We start from the raw sequence: 23,002 nt of genomic DNA on the forward strand, positions 1-23,002 counted from the left end.
AAATCTAATAATAATAATAATAATAATAATAATAATAATAATAATAATAATAATAATAATAATAATAAGGAGCTGTTGTTGCCCACCCATGCTGGTGCTGCCAAACTAAACGGCATTACGCCGAGTGAGAGGTGATCCCTTCCCCTAGTAGTAGGAAGGGAACTTGCCTGCGCTGCCACAAAAGAAGGGCCAGCTCACAACTTGGCCCGGGCCGCCCGCAGAGAGCTTGCCCCTGACTCTGGAGCCCACCGGTCAGTGCGGGGAAGGCTCTGAGAAGAGGGCGGGGTGGATCGGGGGCGAGGAAGCCCCGCCTGCACCGCTGGGGTTTTCCCGCGGGTGCCCCTGGGCCGTCCCTTCCCCTGCACGCCCGGCAAGCAAGCCCTCCTCTTCGGCCGCCCCCTCGGGCTCGGGGCTCCTTGGCGCGGCCTGGGGCAGGCGGGGCGGGGCCGGGGAGGAGGCGGGCCGCTCGGGGGGCGCCAGGCGGGGCGGGGCGGGGCGGGCGCTGCGGGACCTGCTGCTTCTGCTGCTGCTGCTGCCGCCTCCGGGCCAGTCCTTCCATTCCGGCGGCGTCGGGTCAGGGAGCTCTGCGGCGGCTCGCCTGGGCTCTGGGCGCCTCGGGCCGTCGGAGGCTGCCTGCTGCTGCCGCTGCTGCTGCTGCCGGCCACCTCGCCTCGGGGCCCCGCCTGGATGGAGCGGCGAGCAAGAAGAGGCGGCGGCGGCGGCGGCGGCACCGTCTCTCCGGGCCCGGACGAGGGGAGCGCGGCGCTCAGCCCCGGCCCAGCGCCCTCCCTGCTGCCTTGAGAAGACCCCGACGCCGGCGGCCGGCACGACCCCCGCCCGCCCTGCCTCCCTCCTTCCTCCGGGGGCTCGCCTCGCCCGGCTCGATGAGCAGCAGCAGCAGCAGCAGCAGTGCCCGGCCGCGACCATGGCTCCGCTCCCCGCGTACCTCGGCCCGGCCGCCGTCCTGGTGCTGGTCAGCTGCGACCTGTGCCTCGTGCGCGCAAGTAAGTGACCCCTGCTCGGCCGCTGGCCTTGGTGCTGAAGCGGGGCGGCCGGGCCGGGAGCAGCTCGGGGGCAGGAGGGCGGGCGGGGGGGGGGGGCGGCAGGTACGAGTGGCGCTGCGTCAGTGGGACTCCAGGAGCAAATCCCCCCCCCCAGTCGCCCCCTACCCCGGAGCCTGGTCTTCCAGCGACCCCCGCCCGGAGCCTTCCATGCCTTCCTGGTTCCCAGCATCCCGGAGCCACAGTTCCCGGCCAATTTCATTAAGATAAAAGCCTGAGTCAAGAGAAGGGGCTGCTGCCAGTTCTCCTGGCCAGCTCTTGAGTGGGGAGCGTCTTCCCCTCGCCTCCCTTGCCTCCCCACTCAGTGGTAGGTACTTTGTGCCCTGTGGGGTGTACAGGCAGCCACAGTCTTCACCAGCGGGCTTGAGCCCACCCCCAGGAGATGCTAGGAGCTCGGGTGTTGGCTGAACCAGGGAAGAGTCAGTCAGGCCACTGCTCTCTTGGGCTGAGGTCAGAGGGGGAAGGGCTCCCCTGCTTGCCTTTTGGGTGGTCCTCCTTTCAGAGCCTCTCCCATGATCTCTCAGGCCTTGTCTGGTCTGAAAGGGTCTGAGACAGAAAGGGGAGTGCTTGAGGGCTCATTTTGGGTGCCTGTTCCAGAGCCTCCAGGAAGCCAGTGGCGCTTAAGCAGTTTCCAGCCAGCGTCCCAAGTCAGCATGGCTAAAGGGCTGGCTGTGGCACAGGGACAGGACCCAAACCTCTGACAGAGGGCAGCCCTCAGTGGAAATGATCTTGTTCCAAGTTGACCATCTCAATCAAAGAACATTCTTCCACAGTATTAAGCCACAGAAATTCTGCTGTGCTCTGTGCTGGACCTCGTTCCATGGTATTTTGAGGTCCAAACCTTGAGTGTAGCCACCTGGCCCATCCCGCTGGAGACCTGCAGTCCCTGCTTAGGGCCCTGGCAACCCCTAGTCCATTGTACCACTTCTTTCCCATTTCTGTGGACCTCATCCAACTCTCCATAGGCCACTTTGATCCTACCCTCTCCTAGTAGCTATATTGCCCTCACTATGCTTCCTCCTCTCCAGCGCATAATCACCCCATCCCTCTTCTCTAGCTCTTCCAGAATTTAAGTGCACCACTGTTTCCTCCTTTTCCCAAGCGCCAACTCTTGCCCCGGTTCTCCTTTCATGAGTTCCAGATTTCCCCTTTGACTTTTGTTTCTATTTTCCTAGCAGATGTTCCTCACTCTAGCTCTTCCCTTCCTCTCCTACTTTCTCAGCCATCTACAATTTGTATGCTGCCCTCTTTAGGGCCACTGAAATGGCCCTAATCTCTTTCTCTTCCGTGCCAGAGCCAAAGGGCTGTCTGATACAGTTCATTGTGGGGTCCTTCACACTTTAGCTGTGTCTTCTTCTTCCTCTTCCTCAAAAGTTCCCGGGTTCAATCTCCAGAATTTCCAGTTAAGATTGCCATAATCTTACTGAGAGACACCATGGTATTAATGGTGAAACAGCTACAGACTCTAATCTGAAGAACTGGGTTTGATTCCCCACTCCTCTTCCACATGCAGCTGGGTGATCTTGGGCTAGTCACAGATCTCTTAAAGCTATTCTCACAAAGCAATTCTGTTAAGACAAGAGTTAAGCAATTCTGTTAAGACCTCTCATCCCCCCCCCATCTACCTCACAGGGTGTCTGTAGTGGGGTAATGGGTAATATAAATGCTCTCTACTTTAGGATGCTTAGGGCTGATCCTGCGTTGAGCAGGGGGTTGGACTAGATGGCCTGTATGGCCCCTTCCAACTCTATGATTCTATGATTCTATGATTCTACTTGAGACTCTGTAGAGCCGTTTCCAGTCAGACGATACTGACCTGGAGAGACCAGTGGTCTGATCCAGTAATAGGCAGGTTCACATGTTCTTGTTGAGGAAAGAAGCTGTGTTTTAGTGTAGAACAGGGGTAGTCAAACTGCGGCCCTCCAGGTGTCCATGGACTACAATTTCCATGAGCCCCTGCCAGCGTTTGCTGGCAGGGGCTCATGGGAATTGTAGTCCATGGACATCTGGAGGGCTGCAGTTTGACTACCCCCGGTGTAGAACATCTTTGCTTGCAATAAGTCCTCAGTTCTATTCCTGGCATCGGCATTTCAAAGCATCAGGTGGTGGGGAAAGCTCTGCCAGCCATAGTAAACAATACTGACCTTAATGCACCACCAGTATGACTCAAGATAAGGCAGCGTCAAATGTTCAGATCCAGCACAGATTCCTCATTGTCACTTTCAAAGTCCTGCATGGCTGTTCCTCTTTCTATCACCTCTCTTATCCCAGGATCCCCCTTCAATCACCTTAATAGCAGTTTCAGTTCTGAGAAGCCTCTTGATTATGCACATCCCCCTTGCTCCTCAGAGGCAGAGGAATCTCAGGCTATCTAGAATAGCAACTTCACTGGCTTGAGATTGCCAGTCTGATGCTGCCCCTGAATGAATCCCCACGGCTTCCCTTGCATAACTGCTCTGTGTACAAGCACAGTGATTCTCCTTCCTGAAACTTTGACTCACTGCCTTGGCGAATTCTGTAGTGAGTGAGATCACTGGCTATTTGTCTTCTATACGACCATTGATAAAATATTCAGAGGACTCTCCGTAGTCTTTCTCTGGGCTAGGTCCACTCCCCAGCATATTCCCATCTGCATAAAAGAACAGCCAATCCGCCCTTCTCTTGGCGGATTAGCCAATCAGAAGAGCAACGCAGGTTTAACATTGCAATGATCCTAAATAGTGAAGTTGTATCCCCGAAAGAGTACATGCAGAAAACACGAGCATCACAAGGGAATCCTTTGTGGTACTAATGTGCAGCCAAAATACTCTTGTTCCATCCCTTTTTTTGCCCAGTATTCAGTGGGGCAAGCCCTAACCATTTGGCACAAGAGATGGAAAGCTACTATTTACACTCCATGTTCAGGACCCCCATTTCCTTCCCCAAACCCACTATACCATCTGGCTTGTATCTGGCTGCCTTCTTCCTCCAGCAGTGCTAATACATAAATATTTGCAAGAGGGTGTTGGAAATGCACATTCCACATTCTGTAGTTGCAGTCAGGTGTTGTACTTCAGAATAGCCAGAAGGAAGGGCTCTTGGCTCAATGGTTTGCGTACAGAAGGCTCCAGGTTCAATCCCCAACATCCCCAGTTAAAGAAGGATCAGGTAGGAAGTGATAGGAAAGATTTCCACCAGATAGCCAAATGGCCAGATGCACCAGCCAGATTTATGGTGGTCTCTGGTCTCTAATTGGATGCTGAAAGGGAAGCATCTCAATGCAGTCTGGGTCAGCACACCTGATCCCATTCAGGGTGGATAGCTGGCAGGGGTTCATGGGAATTGTAGTCCATGAAGATCTGGAGGACCACAGGTTGACTACCCCTGGACTAAGGTTCTTCTGACTCAGCCACAGGTTGTTCTGTGTGTCCGTGTTTGGGGACGTTTGCATGCAATGCACAGACACACTTCTCCACCCCTCCTGCCACCCCCACGTCTCCCAGCAGTTTGTTTTTAAAGGCTGCTGAGACTGAAAAAACAGCCAGCCAAAATCTGCCATCCATAATTTGAGTCCTCAGCTTTTGTCGTGGTAAAACAGCCTGTGCTTTTCAGGCCCTCGTCTGCCTGGAACAATTGTTGGGTCTTTCTGTCACAGGTGTGTGCTTCCAGCTCCCGGCACTGCGTGCAGGTGTTTCAGAGCTTGGGTTATAGCTGCTAGATGAGTGGGGGGCCTGGGTCCAAAATCCCACTCAGACATGAATCTCACAAAGACCGTTTGCGCACTGGGAACTTCACTGCCCCAGCTCCTGTGCAGGAGGCGGATGAGGCACACCGGGCCAAATACCCCCCCCCGTGTGGGTGCAGGAAGAGGTGGGGCAACCTGCCACAAGTAAAACTCCAGCCTGCAGCCCGGCATGCAACCTCCACTGTGTAAACAGTCAAAGAGTGCAAGCCTAAAAACACTTTCCTGGGAATAAGCCCCATTGAATACTTTCAGTAGGATTCTGGGGAGGTCTGCTTAGGATGGCATGGCCAGCAACCTTGCTCCTGTCACTGTAACCTAACCTTCCTCACAGGATGGTTGTAATGGCAAAACGGAGGAGGAGAACACCATGCACATCATTCCAATTTCTTGAAAGGAAGGTGGAGTAAAAATACGCAAGACTTTTTTTTAAAAATAGAAAAGGTGAATTTGTCTGATCACAGCCTTGTGCCGTTACTGGTGGAACAGCAGACTTTTTGAGGGACATGGATTAGCAGGTCTTGGGATGCGACATGAACCAGGATGGCAGGTTTTGGTAGCAGACAAAATTAGCAACAGGTCAAGGGAAAAGTTCTTTGGCTTGGATGGCCTGATTCACCAAGTCTCCGAAGCTTTGGTTAATATTTGGATGGGAGACCACCAGGGGAGACCCTGCATGCTGTGTTGAGGCAGGCAGGGGCAAATCACATCTGCTCATCTAGTGCCTTGAAAAAACTAGCTTTGCAAAACCCTCAAGTTGGCTGTGGCTTGATGGGACTTTATAAACACACAGGCACAAAGAAGTGCGCAATGGTGAAAATTCTGAAAGAAGGACTCTAATATTGAAGGAGGAGCAGAATACAATGACTAGCGAGAGAAAATGAGGTTCGTTTGGTCATTCCAGATTTGTATTTTATATTAGCCCATTAAGACAGAGCTATCATTGGATGACTTGCTACTGCTTTTGTCTGCAGTTCTGAGCACACTTCCTTGGAGGAAGCCCTAATGAATAAAATGGGATTTACTTCTGAGTAGACCTGCTTAAGATGCCCCCCCCCCTGTTTTTTCCATCTTGTAAAGACATCTGTTGGCATCGCCACATCTCTGCAGTAATGAAACCTTTGTGTTAATTATGCAATGTGTGAAAAAGCATTTCGCACAATTGTCCACCAGCCGATATTGACAGTAGACGGCTCAGGGTTTTAAAAAAAATATGATTAATAGCAACGGCAGCCAAGAAGAGACTGGGAACGTATGGAGCCTTCAGTGAACTAACCAAATTAAATGAGTAATGGCTGCTGTGTGGTGTAGCGGTTAAGAGTAGAGGCTTCTAATCTGGAGAGCCAGGTCTGATTCCCCACTCCTCTCCCACATGCAGCCAGCTGGGTGACCATGGGCCAGTCACAGTTCTCTGAGAGCTCTCTCAGCCCCACCAATCAGGTGCCTGTTGCAGGGAGAGGAAGGGAAGGCAATTGCAAGCCGCTTTTAGACTCATTTGGGTAGTAAAAAGCGAGGTATAAAAACCAACACTTTTTCTTCTTCATCATCATCATCTTCTTCTCCTTGGTCTTCTTGAAAAGTGGTAGAAAAGCTAGCCCATAGGAAGGTCTCTCTCTCTCTCTGCTGGCAGCCTTAACTTGGGTGCAAGAGCCACCTGAAGAGGGGAAAAGTACAAGGGGTACAGCCACGTCTTTCTCTTGGCTGTTCACCCTGGTTCCTGGCCTGACTCTCATCCAACCTTGACTTACAGCCATTTAGGTGACCTCACATGGAACATCTCAAGTACTTCGTCTTCAGCATAATTGGGTTGATGGCAGGGGTACGGACCGTCATTGCCACCAGCAGGAAAGTTGTGAATTTTGGAGCTCGTAGCATTGCAGTTGGGTTCTTGGATTTGCAAGGATCCTCCCTGTTCTTGGAAATGTGCCCTGGGAATGAACTGCCTCCCAGCACTGAAGCCATAGAATTGGTTAGTTCTGGTTCTGCAGCCACTCCCTTGATAAAGCTTCATTTCAGGATTGAATCCAAAGTGATGGCTGTTAAGTACAAAGTTCTCCATGGCCTGAGCCTCACATCCCTAAGGGACTGCCTCTCAGTGTGCCCCACTAAGAAAGCTGCACCCATCTGAACAAAACCTTTTCAAGGTGCCGTTCTGCAGGGTGTACCCAAACATTCTTGCGTGTGGCTCCCACTTGGGGGAAGGGTCCTGACTAAGGTGACCAGATTGTCCCACTTTTGGAGACACATCTGGGGGCACCTGGCAAATTGTACTTATATTGCAAGTAAAAAAAAATATATTACAATACTATTTTTGTGTTCTATGCGTTCTATGAAATTTTTTATTGCTCCATATAGACCAAATTTTTAATCAAGACCCCCCCCCCCCCCAGTCAATGGTGTCCTGCTTTACCAATGTTAAAATCTGGTCTCCTTAGTCCTGACCTTCTGTTATTTCGCAGAATGTATCACACAGAATTGTATAAAGCATTTGTATAAAGCTGTATCTTGGCAGCACAGTCCTAAGCGGGTTCCACCTTTCTAAGCCTGTTGAATTCAACAAAGCTAAAAGTGTGTATCTCCTCCGTTTAACATCATGTCGTGAATGACTGAGAAATTTAAGTGGCTTTTTGCACTGCTTATGTATCATACTATATGATCTGCACTACTTAGAATTGCTGTGAGCTCTCTTCAGTCTCGGAAAGAAAGACAGACTTTAAATGAAGCGATAGAACAACGTTTGTGTCCAACGGCATCTTTCAGAACAATAAACTTTAAAGCTTATACCCAGGAGCAAACTTTTTCTGTTGGTAGTCTTAAAGGGGCCACTGGACTCAAAACTTTGTTCTGTTGCTTCAGACCAACGTGGCTACACACTGGAATTATCACCAATACAAGCAGCAGCAGCAACAGCAGCAGCAGTAGTAGTAGGCAGGTCCCCACCCAATGGGTGTGCTTCCTCTAGCCAGAAGGCAGGAAGAGGGGCAAGAAGAAACGGGGCGAGGGGGGAGAGTGCGCACCACAGACTCAAGCTCCATTCAGGCTTCAAACTTCTATTCACCAACTGGGTAGGCGAATGAGAGGGCCATTCCGCACCAGGATCAATGTTGCAAATTGGTTTCGGAACGAAAAAACGCCATTTTAAATAGTAAAATTCGTCGATATGCATTCCAGCCTTTGTAGTGAAATCCAGTTGCGTTTCTATCGTTTCCCATAGGCCTCGGCAAAAATCGCTAGCCAGGAAGCGATATTTGCCGAGCTTTGTCCCGCCCCGGCCGTCAATCAAACAAGCAGCCAATGGGTGGCGGTTATCATGCTCCTGAAAAGCCCCTTTCCCTTTAAGGCAGTTAAAACACACACACACACACACACACACACACACACACACACACACACACACACTGCAATGAATCTGCGTTGATTCGTTGCAACGAAGAGACCATCTAGCTAGCAGGTGGCGTGTGAGTTGCCGTTTCATCGTTGCCACACTCCCCCCGAGTGAAAAAAAAATCCCCCCCCCCCCCCGCACGGGCGCGATTTTCGGCCGAAAATAAAGGGAAAAATAAAGGGAAAATAAACTGTGTGGTGCTTGGTGACTTAAAACAGCTCTGGGGAGGGACTGCAGCCGGGGAAGCCTCGCTGGGTGAATGAAGGCTCACCGGTTCGTTGATCTCCGCTCGCTCCGAGAAAAAAAATGGCGATCGCTTCGCCGGAAGATCAGAGGAGAGAGCCAGGGGGAGGGACTTTGCTGAAACCACAACAATGGTAACGCACAGAACTTTCCCACTAGTGTTGCAGATTGGTTGCAAGAGTGTAGCGCTTTCCGGAGGGTGAATCCACTCTTTGGGATTTCCCTGAAAGTGCTACAACGACGTGCTTTTTGCAGATCTGTTTCAGGAGTGTAGCAGATCGTCTACGACCTTGTGCATAACCGCATTTTTGTAGCGATTACAATTTGCCACACTCCTGCTACAAAGAATCTGTGCGGAATGGCCCAGATACTTCAGCTCCAGCCCTCATGTTCCATGAGGGTCACATCAGTCCTTGAAAGGCAGCAAAGAGGACATGCTGCAAGGCTCCCATCCTGCTTCATGGTATAGTGGTGAAGAGTGGGAGCCTATAATCTAGAGATTCAGGTTTGATTCCCCACTCCTCCCTCTGGGTAATCTTGCTGGCTGACCTTGGGCTAGTCACAGTCCTGGCAGAGCAGTTCTCGCAGAGCGATTCTCTTAGAGCTTTCTCGGCCCCCACCTACCTCACAGGGTGCCTGTTGTAAGGAGAGAAAAGGAAAGGTGTTGTATGCCACTTTGGGACTCCTTTGGGTGGTGAAAAGCGGGGTGCAACAAACCAGCTCTTCTTCTTCTTTTGCAGGCAGGTAGGTAGGTAGGATTTGGCTTGAGCCCTGACTCGAGGAAAGAGGAGCCTTGGCTGCGTGCACGATCCAAGCACAAGCAATTGGCACCAGCTGTCCACTGCATCTGTCCCTGGCTTGACAGGCCACTGTGCAGGGAGCCTCTCATTAGCAAATTGACAAGGGGGGGGAAGAGCATAGCTGGAGTCCTGGCAGGCTTGCAAAGGACCACTGGGAGCTTCTTAGCAGGGCAGGAGGTGATTTGCAGTGCGTAGAGAAATGATGAACACCAGAGAGACCAGTCTGGGCGGGAGGTGGAATTAACAGCCTACCGTTAAAGGGGCAGGGCTAGGCCGGCATTCCTCCCCTGACCCTTTAAAGCATCCTGACTTTGTGCACTAGTTTGATTTCGGGAAGGGGGGCAGGAAAGCAGACAGAAGAAGGGTGCTCTTTCTTCCAAGGTGCATGAGAAGTGATGGTTGGAACAGCCCTGCCAGACTGGAAGAATCAACATCCCGCCTTCCTTGGCCCCCATTCAAATCAGCCCCCTGCGCCCTGCCTGAAATTTAGCTGTTCAAGGCACTGGGAAGTTTCTGATCTCCATCTATCCTGGTCTGAACCTTTGGCAGTTCAGTATATATATTTATTTATACTTGCTGGGATCTCCAACAGGGAACGAAAATGGGTTACACCATCAATCTTATGTCTTTCATTTCCTCCTGACAACAACAGCCTGGTGAGATAGATTAGTCTAAGCAAATGTGGCAGACCCTAGGTCTTCTATGATATCATGAGGACGGAAACCTGGGTCTCTCCAATCCTGGTACAACACTCCGGCCATTACACTGCAACAGCTCCTATCCAGTCAATAAAAAATCCCTCTATCTATATTTCTCTGAAATCGAAGGAGCCGACCTACCTGAATATATTTCATAGCATCATAGAGTTGGAAGGGACCTCCAGGGGCATCTAGTCGGACTTCCTGCACAATGCAGGAACTTACAACAACCTGCTCACCCACAGTGACCCCAATGTCATGCCCACCCCCAAAATCTCCAGAATCCAGCCTGGCCTGGAAGAAATTCACCTACCATCTCCCAGGGGTGATCAGCAATTCCCTGGGTATGCAAGGAAGGGCCGCAAGAGACAAACACTGGCACATCCCTTCCTGCCCACCTACTCACACTCTGCCTAAGTTCATAAAATGTAACTAAACGTGTCTAAAGCCACATATATATTATTTAAATCCTGCCAAGAAGAACTGATCCTATTGAAGGACTTCATTAGCAAACATTAAGTTGAAAAACAACCACTGATGAAAACTCACTTGAAAACAGTTTTAATCTGGAGGCCGTTTTGGTTGTTCTATTAAAAGACGAGATTAGACATGTTTAGTTACATTCATTGTGAAATTGTTTATTATAGCCTAGGATAGGTTCTTTTTTCTGTTATTATACCCATTTCGAACCGTCCTTTTTTGTGTGGTAAGTTCATAAAATGAGCATTTCTGTCAGAAATGTCCAAGATAATGGCTGACTGTAAGCAACCATGTCCATTGATGTCAGTGCCTTTCTCACCCTGGGATCCAAGTTCTGACTGAGCAGGGTTCCCAAGTGCAGGTTCAGAAATAAGGAGAGATTTGAGGAGGAGCCTGAGAGGGTGGGGTTGAGGAAGGGGAGTGTCCTTGGCAAAGTATAAGGCCATGCAGTCCACCTTCCAAAGCAGCCATTCTCACCACAAGAAGAGGAATAAATGTTTTAAATCTGTTGTAATTCCAGGGGATTTCCAGCCCTCCACCTGGAGGTTGGCAACCTTACCACTGAGTCAGTTTTATAAACATTTGGATTCTGTTCAGCTCTCCAGATTCTCCACTCATGTCCCCTGTGAGGAAATGCCCCACTGCTATGTCAAAAGGACATTTTCCCTCTGTGCTGGGGGGAGAGGGGAAGGGGCCAGGAAGCAGGTACATGGAATGGGGAGAGGGAGATCTTCCCAGAATTCCTAGGTGAGGGGTTTCCTATGGGAGGGGGCGGGAAAAGAATATAGGATTGTGACTAGAGAAGTTTTTTGAGGGGTCTCTCAACTCAGGGTCTCTTGTCTGCTGATCATCAGCTTGCTCTTGGGAGAAGAGGTGAGCAGCCATCTTGGGCATGTGAGCAATGAAAGGTGCCTGCCCTGTATTTAAGATCAGAATAGGGCATGTTTAGCAGAGGGACAGAAGTACTGCATTTTATTCCGTTTCTTTTTGTCTCTTTCGTTTAACTCTGATCTGTGCTAAAGATTTGCTTTTTTGTTCTTTTAATAAATTTTAAATGGGCCATGGTTCTCTGATCCATGTCATGCTCCCCTGCCTCGGAAACACTAGTGGAAGTGCAAAGGGAAGACCCAGAGGGGTGGACCCTTGCAGTATTTCACCCCCCACAGTGTTCAGGAGCTGGGGCTGTGGGAGACCACAGAGGCAAGGCCTCGGGTGTGGAAGGGGCAGCTAGGAGCCCTGGCTCTCCCAGCTGCAACCCTGTACTTTAGCCAGGTGGTGGCAGCAATTACCCAGAGAATTAATTTTGCCACCCACCTGGAGTTGGCAACCATCCAGAACAGGGGGTGGGTAAGGACAGAACTAGGCCTGCAAGGCAAAGGTAGGCTGGTTCCGCCACATTCTCAATAGAAGTTTATCATAATAAGTATCACAAGAAGTAAGAAAATGTTTTTTGATGTTTGACAATATAGCAAATGCTCAGAGGGAAATCAAGTCCTGGCAAGATATTAGAGATGAGGGAATCAACATGCAATGGCTGCTGTATTATCCATCAGCTTCAAGGCTAAAAGAGATTGCCAATAAGGAAGGTGGAACTCTAGGAGAGGTGGAGAGATGACAGGCAGGTGACGTCCAGCTGCTCTGAGACTCCTTCAGATAGTAAAAAGTGGGGTACAAAAATCCAGCTCTACACTGTGTAGTGTATGAAGTGCTATCAAATCTCTTCTGACTTATGTCAAGTGGCTTCCCATTGGCTCCCTCTGCTGAGTCTTCCTTGGGGGTATCCCTTCCAAGGACGGATCCTGTTTAGCTTCCGAGATCTGATGAATTCAGGCCATTCCATGCCACTCTCCCTCCCTCCAATGACTAATTAGTTGAAATGACAACTACCTACACAAGTCATAGCTCCAAGCATGAGAGGAGGAGGGAGGGAGGGAGGGAGGGTAGGAGGGTGGGAGTATATGAGCCAAAACAAAACAGGTCAGTGCCTTTGGGGAATGAACGCTGGCTTGTTCATGATGTAGCTCAGCAGGTTTTCAGGGGGGTTTCATGCACAAGACAGAATCTGGCCTAACCATAAAGAGACAGAAGGAAGCAGTGAGTGGGGCGGAAACACAGGTGGCTTCCACACAGAAGCGATTCTCTGCTTTCCTCTTATTATTACAGTGAACGCTAAGAAATATACTAACCATTAATAATTAAAAAGAAAATAAAACGGCAAAAGAGCCTGCTGGAGGTGGGGGAAATGGCAGGCAGGAATGGAAATTGTGCCGGGTACAGCTTCGGATGTCGGTAGAGGAGAACAGAAATCCTCATCTTCCCTCAACACTTTCCGCAAACCTGCTTTCTTTGTCCTCTTCCAGAAAAGACTGCATCCAAATGCATCTGGGGAAGCTCAGAGCAGTGCCAAGAAAAACCTGGAAGGTCAGCAGGAACATGACATAGCGTGGAAGTCAAAATAAAATCTGCTGTGCAGACTAAAGGGCTCTGTGCCGCACCATCCAAAGACCCCCAAATCCCCACACTCTAACTGTAACTGCAGAGAAAATTGAGATCTGTTCCAGAAGCGAGGCTGAGAAGGACTTCCAGTTCTTAAGAGTTGCTGAAGCTCAAGTTAGACATGCTGCACATCTTTGTGTTCAAATCCAGCTCTGCCCGGCAATGACCCTGTCCTCCTTTTCTCTTTCTTTGCAGATAGGCCTCCATCCCCGGTCAATGTAACCGTCACCCAGCTCAAAGCAAATTCAGCCACTGTCTCTTGGGATGTCCCCGAGGGAGATGTCATCATTGGCTATGCCATCTCACAGCAGGTAAGTCTGGCACAAGGACCTGGGCTCATATAGCACCCCCCAGGCCTATGACTCTTTGGGCCCCTGGTGGAAGATGTTCCTTTCCCCCAGCTGGAGGGTGATGCCCCCTTCCTGGCTGGGCCCTCTGACTACCTCCCCGGTTCCGGCAGCGGCAGGATGGACAGATGCAGAGATTCATCCGAGAGGTGAACACCACCAACCGGGCCTGCGTGCTGTGGGATCTGGCGGAGGATGCGGACTACATCATCCAAGTTCAGAGCGTCGGCCTCTATGGAGAAAGCCAGGCCAGCAAGAGAGTCCATTTCCGCACCCTGAAGCAGAGCGATCGTCTCCCGTCCAACAGCTCCAACCAGGGTAAGCCAAGCAGAGCAAAAAAAAAGAGCCTCCAAGGGAGAATTTGTTCTATCCCCTTCTCCCACTCTTCAGAGACCTGCTTTAAGCATGCAGGACTTTGGGCTTCTGAGGAGGTGGGCAGTGTCCCTGTGGCACATGTGGATCAGTATCTGTGAATCCATCTCCCTCCCCTGCATGTCTCCTAACAATTCCTGGACCCCTCTTGATGGGAAAGAAAACCCAGGAACAACCTCCTTCCCGGCAGCAATCAGATAAGATAAAGGAGGGGGTGGAAGTGAGGCAGAGGCTGGGGCTGGGGCTGGGGCTCAGCTCGGTGGTCGAAGATCTTCAATCTAATCCCCAGCATTTCCAGTTAAAACCATCAGGTGGCAGGTGAGGTGGAAGACCTCCACCTGAGACCTGGGAGAAGCTGAGGCTAGTCAGGTAGTCAAGAGTGGATGGTCTAGTGACAGACCAGTGGTCAGCAGAGAGAGGGTGGTATATTCCCAAGTGTGTGGATATTCTCTCCCCTGCTCCACCCAAGTTCCAGGACCGAGCCCCGGGAAGTTGATGAAGTTTCGCGGCTGAATTCCAGCAAGGCTTGGCCCTTTGTGTTCCTTACAGGAGACATCACAGTGGAGGGACTGGACAAGGAGCGTCAGCTGCAGACAGGGGAGATTATCATCATTGTGGTAGTGCTGCTCATGTGGGCAGGTGAGTCGGATCTATGTCGCTTCCACATCACATAGGCACGTGGCACTCATTTCTGGCACTCTTCCCCTTTAAGGAGGGTAATTGCAGAGAAATGGGGGCTGAAAGCGGGAGACCCCGGCCCCACTGGGGGTTCTGGCATCCCTACGGCTTGAGAAGGGAGGATTGCGTCAAGTATCTCAAGCTCCCTCCCCTCCCCAAGCTCTTCCCCAGCCCCCCCACCTCAGATCTTCAGGACTTTCCTGGCGTCCCTCACTGCAGAGAGGCCTGTCCAAGCACTTGTTCTGCTGCAGTAACTGGGATGCAGGAAGTGAGCCAAGCCCGGAAAGGACACTGAGGAACCTCCTGCACACAGGGAGGGCACCAGCTGGGCAAGCAGCAGCGAATGTGGAGGAACCCTGGCACGGAGGCCGTGGGGATGGGATGGGGCCCCAGGGTCGCCTAGTCCAGGGGTAGTCAAACTGCGGCCCTCCAGATATCCATGGACTACAATTCCCATGAGCCCCTGCCAGCATTGGCTGGCATTCTCTGGCAGGGGCTCATGGGAATTGTAGTCCATGGGCATCTGGAGGACCCCTGACCTAGTCCAACCCCTTGCTCAATGCAGGAAAGTCACAGCTACCTTACCCCCCCTGCCCCCCCCCAGTGATCCCTGCTCTATGCCCAAAGGAAGGCAAAAAATCTCCTGCATCCCTGATCAGTCTGGCTTGGAGGAAAATTTCTGGCTTGGTATAGGGCAGCGGTTCTCAACCTTTTCACTGCCGCAATTCCAACTGCGGCGGCAGCAGCACCACCAGGGGGTGGTATGTGCGCGCACACAGCGTGCTTGGGCGCACAACAATCGAGGCGGTGTGGAGGCGACCAGTGCCATGGCTCCGCCACCTCCGCCCGCCACTGCCACTGCCACAGCAGCAAGCAACCTGGTGACCCTGCAGAAGGGGCCAGGTGACCCCAAATGGGGTCACAACCCCTAGGTCGCTATACCCACTGGTATAGGGGTTAAGAACGGCAGCCTCTGGGTTTGATTCCCCACTCCTCCACATGAAGCCTGCTGGGAGATCATGGGCCAGTCACAGTTCTCTCCCTCAGAACTCTCTCATCCCCACCTGTCCCCCAGGGGGGCTGTTGTAGGGAGAGGAAAGGCAGGGGGCAGTAAGCCGCTTTGAGACTCCTGAGGGGAGAGAAAAGAGAGGCACAAAATACCAGCTCTTCTTCTTCCTTCGGGACCCCAGCATTACCCAAATCCCAAATCCCTAGTGATTCCTGGAAATCAACACTGCCGTCATACGGCCGTATAGCCCCCACTTAAAAACCTCCCGAAGAGGACAGCCCACCACCTCCCGAGGAGGCTGTGCCACTAAGTTCTTCCTCATGATGATTGGGGGGGGGGGGCAGCTAAAGTGAGGCAAGGTGGCTAAGCAAGGCTGTCTTTTTCTTCCACCGTCCACCGCCCTGGTGGCGCCCCAGCCGTCATTGCGCTCTTTTGCAAGCAATACGACATCATCAAGGACAACGATTCCAACAACAACAAGGAGAAGACCAAGCCTTTATCGGAACACAGCACTCCAGAGCGGCCAGCAGGGGGCCTCCTGCGCAGCAAGGTCCGTGGGCCCCCAGGGGGGGTGGGCAGGGGGGCAGGCAAAGGCTGGCCTGGGCACGGTGGAGCAAGAAGTTGGAAGGGGCATACAGACCATACAGCCCAACCCCCTGAGAGGAAGGGAAAGGTATTTGTCAATGACATTGAAGCTTCTTCTGGTAGTGAAAAGCGGGGTATAAAAACCCACCTCTTCTTCAGCTTGGTGTAGTGGTTAGGAGTGCAGATTTCTAATCTGGCAAGCTGGGTTTGATTCCCCGCTCCCCTACACACAGCCATCTGGGTGAACTTTGGGCTTGCCACAGCACTGATAAAGCTGTTCTGACCGAGCAGCAATATCAGGGCTCTCTCAGCCTCACCCACCTCACAGGGTGGCTGTTGTGGGGAGAGGAAAGGGAAGGCAAATGTAGGCTGCTTTGAGACCCCTTCTGGTAGAGAAACGCGGCCTATGAGAACAAACTCTTCTTCTAAACTCCCTGCAGCGACCAACAGGCACTTAGCAGTAGACCGCCTGGCTTCTCTGGTCCCAGGGAGTCCCACCCTGACTCAGGTTTCTTTGTTGTTCCAAGACGCTTTTGCTCAGGAATATAAATTCAACGGTTCCCAGTAGGTGGCAGCACATGCAGTTTATATGAGGCAAAGAAATCTAAAAGACGACGGTTTGATGGATTTTGGAGACATTTGAATTAAAATCACATTGATTGCTCCAATGTCCAGGAAACGTACTGGGAGGAAAGTCAGTGTGATAAGATACTCTCTAGTGAGTAAACTGAGGAGTACGGCACTCGGGGCTCTTGGCTGGAAACAGTTTGAAGTGAGATTACATGCATAAACACCCCAAATCCTGTTTTTCGGAGATAAATATTCTGCTTAATAGAGGTTTAATGTGTGGAAATGGGCAGCTGAAGCTTTTTAATGGCATGGAGGTAAATAACAACACCTAGTAAATAGCATCCCATTACGCCTCAATTGAAGGGACAGGACATTTTTTAATCCAGGCAGCTGGCAATGCTAACAGCCGCGTGTATTCCCAGAGAGCTCTCTTTGGACAGAAAACAGATTCCGACAAAATTAACTTTTCATGATAATTGCTGTTGCTTCCCCACAGAAGCCTGTACCTTCCTGGTTCCCTAGCTCCTTTCTTAAGCACTGGTGTTCCATTTGCTACTTTCCCTTAAGTGAAAAATATGTTTTTGTTAGGAGACTACCAGCTTCACACCAGAGAGCCACAAAACCCCTCAAGGCATGTGCTTGTGTGCGCTATGCCAATCTTTCCCCCAGTGCATCTGGCTGGCAGCAGGCTCAGGACTGACAAAAGGAAGCGTTTTCCCCCAGGCCATTAAATATGCTGCCACAAAACAGGACCTAGTCCTGTTTCAGATGACGCAGCTTCTTCAGTAGGGTCTGGTTTCACGGCAGTCCTGTAATGTGTAGACAGGAATCGCAGCGGCAGTTGGAAGTTGTCATCCCAGCTTGTGAGAAAACAGCACCAGCAGTCGGGTGACTCACTGTCCTGTTCTCATTTGCCAGAGCCAAATCTGTAAGGCAGCCATCTTCTAGACCAGGGGTAGTCAAACTGCGGCCCTCCAGATGTCCATGGACTACAATTCCCAGGAGCCCCCTGCCAGCGTTCGCTGGCAGGGGGCTCCTGGGAATTGTAGTCCATGGACATCTGGAGGGCCGCAGTTTGACTACCCCTGGTCTAGACAGCCTTTCCTGTCATGGACAGGTAGCAAAACAGGGCCCGAAACCTGGGTAGTTCTGAAGTTATGAACTGAGAAACGGTGTACAGAAAGAGGCTGCAGTGGATTCTCAAGCCGCCTTTTGTATGGTTATCTCTGCTCAAGGGAATCAGGGTCCAGTAGCACTTTTAAGACCGACAAAGATTTATTCAGGGCATGAGCTTTCGAGTGCTACTGGACTCACGGCTACACATTTGTATCTGCTCAAGGGGTATTCCGAAGCTGATTCAGTGCTGCAAAGGAGGGAGGGTTTGGCGAAAGTTGAAATGTGTGGGGCAGGGGTGAGGGTAGGGGTGGGGGTAGTTCTAATCTGGCTGAAGTCACCCGACCAGTGACTGCCTTGTGGGATCAGAAAGGGGATTAGACAGGTTCCTGGAAGAGAGGCCCAACTCAGCTAGCCAGGATTAATGTAGAACCTATTTCTTCCCACTGTGCATTGTCGCTGGATTACTGAGATGGATTATCATTGGAAACATCAGGGAACGCCTTGGTCTCTCTGCCCTGTTTGATGGGCACCCAATGTTTGGCTGCTCTATGGAACAAGATGCTGGACTACTGTCGCCATTCAGCAAGAACATATGAGAAAACTGGAAAGATTCCTTTGTAACCATTTGAAGGCACCAATTGCTGCGATGGCTCACCTCCCTGTTTCTTACAGCCGTGGCCCCCTGTGGGTACCTCTGGACATAAGCATGGCACCACCATAAAGAGACAGCCACCAAACGGTGGCTGCAGGAGGCAGAGCCAGACACCCAATGGCAGATGCCACGTACCTTCAGCCACTCGGTGACGATCCTTGTATTGGCGTGGCAGCTACTGGCAACTCGATGCATTAAAAAAATCTGCACAGCCAGTCAGATTCCCAGCAGACACACAGAGACATTGCTGGCCAAAAGCCCTGCTTACTTTCTAAACACACCTGGTGGGCACCAGGAAAGGCGTTGATGTGGGTGCCATGTTGGGGACCCCATCTCAAAGTACCTTGTTGGCCCTTGTTCTAAGATATCTCTCTCTCTCTCTCTCTCTTGCAGAAGAAAACGCCATCTGTCAATATCATTGAGGTGTAGCTGTTCCCACAGGCCAAGAGCCTTCTAGGACTCTGGGACTTCACTGTGCTCCTGGCCTGGCTCCCCACTTGCATGCGACAAATTCATGCTTCTTTCCCCCATCAAGGGAATCTGCATGGAGCAGCTGGCGCAGGATGCATGCAGAAGCCAGTCTCTAACCCCCCTGCCCGACAGCCGCAGGAAACTCCAGCCTGTGCTGGGGCCACGAGGAGCAGCCAGGAGAATCCCGTGGCAAGTGGCGCCCAGAGCCTTGGACAGACGCTGCTTGGACAGTGTTGGTGTGGCCTTAATTCTGGCTGGCGTGGGAGGCCAGGGCTGCGTACTGCAGTCTCTCCCACCCCCAAACCGGTGCCTAGAAGGGAGCCGAAGGCATGGCTTGCTGCTGGACTCCGACCCGCAAGTTGTGAAGTTCGGCTGGGCCGCCTAAAGGAAGCAGTTGTGCAGCTGGTAGAAAAGCAAATGACTTGTGTCGGGGCTCTTTTCAGTGTAGTGACTTAATGGGGGCCGTCAGACGAGGTGCAGGGAAGGGGGCGCTTGGGGTGGGGTGGGGGAGCTCTGCTGTGTCTGGCAGGCAGCTGCTCCCATTGGGGAAGCAAAGAGGAAGAGGGTGAAAATCTGGACGCACGAAGCTGCCATATAGACTCAAACCATTTGTCTAGGTCGGTATTATCAAGTGGTGGGACCTCTTGAGCCTCAAGCGGTGTTTTCTTCACATCATTTGCTCCCTGAACCATTTAACTGGAGGGGGTGAGGACCGAACCTGCAACCTTCAGCGTGCAAAACAGGTGGTCTGTCATTCAGCCGTGGCCCCACCCTGCCCTCAAGGCTAGTTCAAGTTGAGCTCTTAGAGCATTCAGCCCAAGAAGGAGCTAGATCCAATAACTCTGAAGGGAAAGTGTCCAGGTCCAACAGAACAGGAAGGAAGGATTGGGTTGTCCTGGTGGGTGAGCTCTGGTCTGAGCAGAGCCATGCTGTGGGCAGGACTCTGTCCCCCTTTCCCCTCCTCCAGCCAGGAATGTAAGAAGCTGCCACCTCTCTGCTGCCAGAACTCCCCCCAAACAACAGTCCCCGCTGATCTCTCTTTGGGGCTAAAAGCTCTGGCTTTTGGCATCTCCTAGCCCCAATGGGCAGATGATACCACTCTAATGGCAGAAAGTGAAGAGGAACTAAAGAGCCTGTTGATGCGGGTGAAGGAGGAGAGTGCAAAAGTTGGCTTGAAACTCAACATCAAGAAAACGAAGATCATGGCATCCGGCCCTCTCAATTCATGGCAAATAGATGGGGAAGAAATGGAGATAGTGACAGATTTTATTTTCCTGGGCTCCAAGATCACTGCAGATGGGGACTGTAGCAAAGAAATTAAAAGACGCTTGCTCCTGGGGAGGAAAGCTATGGCAAATCTAGACAGCATCCTAAAAAGCAGAGACATCACCCTGCCAACAAAAGTGCGTTTAGTCAAGGCTATGGTATTCCCAGTTGCAATGTATGGCTGCGAAAGTTGGACCATAAGGAAGGCCGAGCGTCAAAGAATTGAGGCTTTTGAACTCTGGTGCTGGAGAAGACTCTTGCGAGTCCCTTGGACGGCAAGGCGAACAAACCGGTCAGTCCTAGAGGAGATCAACCCTGACTGCTCTTTAGAAGGCCAGATCCTGAAGATGAAACTCAAATACTTTGGCCACCTCATGAGAAGGAAGGACTCCCTGGAGAAGAGCCTAATGCTGGGAGCGATCGAGGGCAAAAGAAGAAGGGGACGACAGAGAATGAGGTGGCTGGATGGAGTCACTGAAGCAGTAGGTGCAAACTTAAATGGACTCCGGGGAATGGTAGAGGACAGGAAGGCCTGGAGGATCATTGTCCATGGGGTCGCGATGGGTCGGACACGACTTCGCACATAACAACAACAAGCCCCAATGGCAGGGCCCTGGCCATCGTAGCCCCTGCTGCCTCAAGCCCTCAGCCACTCCTCCTCCAGGGCCAGAATTCGGGAAGCCCGTTTCCACTCTCCCCCACCATCCAGAGGAGCAGCAACATCTGGAGCATCCCCTCATAGAGCGCAACGGCCCAGGTTCCACCCCGAAAGCTCCCCAGCCAGCATTCGCAGCCACGACCGAGAGTCACAGGAGGAACAGACAGTCGCTCACGCTCTCCTCTCCCGCTCCCCAGATGCACACTGCCAGCTGGAGCCTGGAGGCAGCTGGGCAGCCACCCCCCGAGGCACGCGCACCAGCACCCACCGACGGTCTTCCAGTAATCCAGCTCTTCCAGCCCAGGGCCACAGCTCAGAGTGCCGCCCGGTGGAACCGGAGGGGGGAGTGCTGCCTGAGGACTGCGGGAGGAGAGAGCATAGGGGCACAGGGAGGGCAAGGGAGACACTGCAGGGGGGCTCCCCCTCGGCTTCCGCAGGGCCTTGGCAGTGGGGTGGTGGGAGGGGATGGTGGTGCTGCTCAGTGAGGTCCTTTTCAATAAAAGACTCTTATGGCAAAGCCTGTGCTCTCCTATCCCCCCACCTCAATAGTCCTGAGTAGGTAGGGGGAGGGTCACATCACATGTGGGTCTGCGGGAGGGCAACGTTGTGTTTATCTGACACACCTGACCACTGGTGTCGGGTTGGTGGGAAGTGTTTCTTTCAGAAAAGTAAGTGGCTAGTCCTCATGGCCGATGTTTTGACCAAGAGCCCTTTTACTAGAAACGGCTCAGAGATACATACGTGCCTTGTCTATTCCTCCACACCTAGGGATGCCACCTCCAGATTGGAAAATTCCTGGAGATTTTGGGGGGAGCTTGAGGGGAGGAGCTCGGGGCAGGGAGGGACTTCAATGGGGCATAATCCTATAGGATCCACCTTCCAAAGCGGCCATTTTCTATGGGGAAACTAATCTGTTACCTTGAGATCCAAACAGAACCTGGAGGTTCCAAATAGAACTGTCCAAATAGAACCGTCGATTCTGGAGGTTCCAAATAGAACTGTCGATTCCCCAGGATGTCAAAACTGAATGGAAAGGAATCCACAAGCTGCGTAATAAAGTTATTTTTCAAAATCCAATGGTCTTTGCAATGTATTGCAAAGAAATCCAACGTATTTAATGGACAACTAAGCAGAAGCAACCAAAACGAGTTCCCAGGTGCAAAACCCGTTTTCAAAGGGAAACCTTCCTCAGTGGTTACCTCCTCAGTAATGGACAGCTATATGCCAATGTGACACTTGTAGAATTGAGGTAATAATCACATGTGAGCCAAACAATTGCAGACTCTCACCATTACTGAGGGTTTCCTTCTGAAAATGGGTTTTGCACCTGGGAACTCATTTTGGCTACTTCTGCTTAGTTGTGCATTAAATACATTAGCAAAGACCATTGGATTTTGAAAAAAGAACTTTATTATGCAGCTTGTGGATTCCTTTCCATTCAGTTTTGATCCCCTGGAGGTTGGCAACCCTGCCCCCACCCAAGTGAATCTGCCTCAGGGCCCTCAAATACATCTCCTCCTCTTTACGTGGACAGCCGGTGCCCTTCTTCCCCACTTCTGCCTGTCAAGAGTTGTTAGCAAAATACCAGGATCCCTGTCATTACAATTTATACATTCACTTCATGCTCATTTAAATTATCTGTCAAGAGAACCTCAGGTTCTCAGCCCTGCACAAAGGGCCTTGGGAAGCACCAGAAGGGGACGGGTGCTGCTTCAGGCCCAGACTGCTCATGTGCACCAGGGATCTGAGCTGGGTAAAGTCACTAGGCCAGCTCTCCAGCTGCCTAAGGACTACATTACCCATGAACTCCTACCAGCATGTGTCCACAGGGGCTCATGGGAACTGTAGCCCATGGACATCTGGAGAGCAACTCCCAGCCTAGGCGATCCAGCTCATTGCTCCCTCAGACTGGTGTCTGCTCTCCAAGGTCTCATGCAGAGACAAGGTCTTTCCTAGCCCAGGCTATCTTCTGCTTGTTAACTCTGTGCTCCTTAAAATCACACCTTAAGGTCCAGTCTGCCATTTCCTCCTGCAATGGCTGCAGAGCCCACCTCAGGAATCCTCTCCCGCTTCCACACTTCCCAGTACTTCTAGCAACTTCTGCCAAATGTGGAAGGAAGGAAGGAATGGGGAGAGGGAGGTTTGCCTTTTCCTGGCCTCCTGATTCCGAGGGTGCCACCTTTCCCCAAGTGGCCAGACCTGGCTTGCTCGCTTCCTTCCTTAGACTACTCTGCTCTCATTGGCACCCATCACTGGCACTTCCCTCCTCTCTGAGCACCCTAAGGCACAACATGCCCTCTCACCCCGGCTATCCATGAAACACTGCCAGGAGCAGAGCACCGTGCATTACCACCACCGCTCCAGGAGAAGCGGAGGAGAGGGGAGTTTGCGCCA

General features: G+C 51.6%; 1 protein-coding gene across 1 annotated transcript; it reads left to right on the plus strand.

Annotated features, from left to right (window-relative positions):
• Positions 1-495: 495 nt before the first annotated feature.
• On the plus strand, positions 496-20,278 carry FNDC4 (fibronectin type III domain containing 4). The gene is made up of 6 exons (XM_077329826.1): positions 496-1,004; positions 13,080-13,195; positions 13,345-13,549; positions 14,153-14,242; positions 15,707-15,840; positions 18,607-20,278. Exons 1-6 carry the CDS (start codon positions 926-928, stop codon positions 18,640-18,642), a joined length of 660 nt encoding a protein of 219 aa, XP_077185941.1. The 5' UTR covers positions 496-925; the 3' UTR covers positions 18,643-20,278.
• Positions 20,279-23,002: the final 2,724 nt, after the last annotated feature.

This window comes from Paroedura picta, chromosome 1, assembly GCF_049243985.1.
Source record: "Paroedura picta isolate Pp20150507F chromosome 1, Ppicta_v3.0, whole genome shotgun sequence".
NCBI classification, from domain to species: Eukaryota; Metazoa; Chordata; class Lepidosauria; order Squamata; family Gekkonidae; genus Paroedura; species Paroedura picta.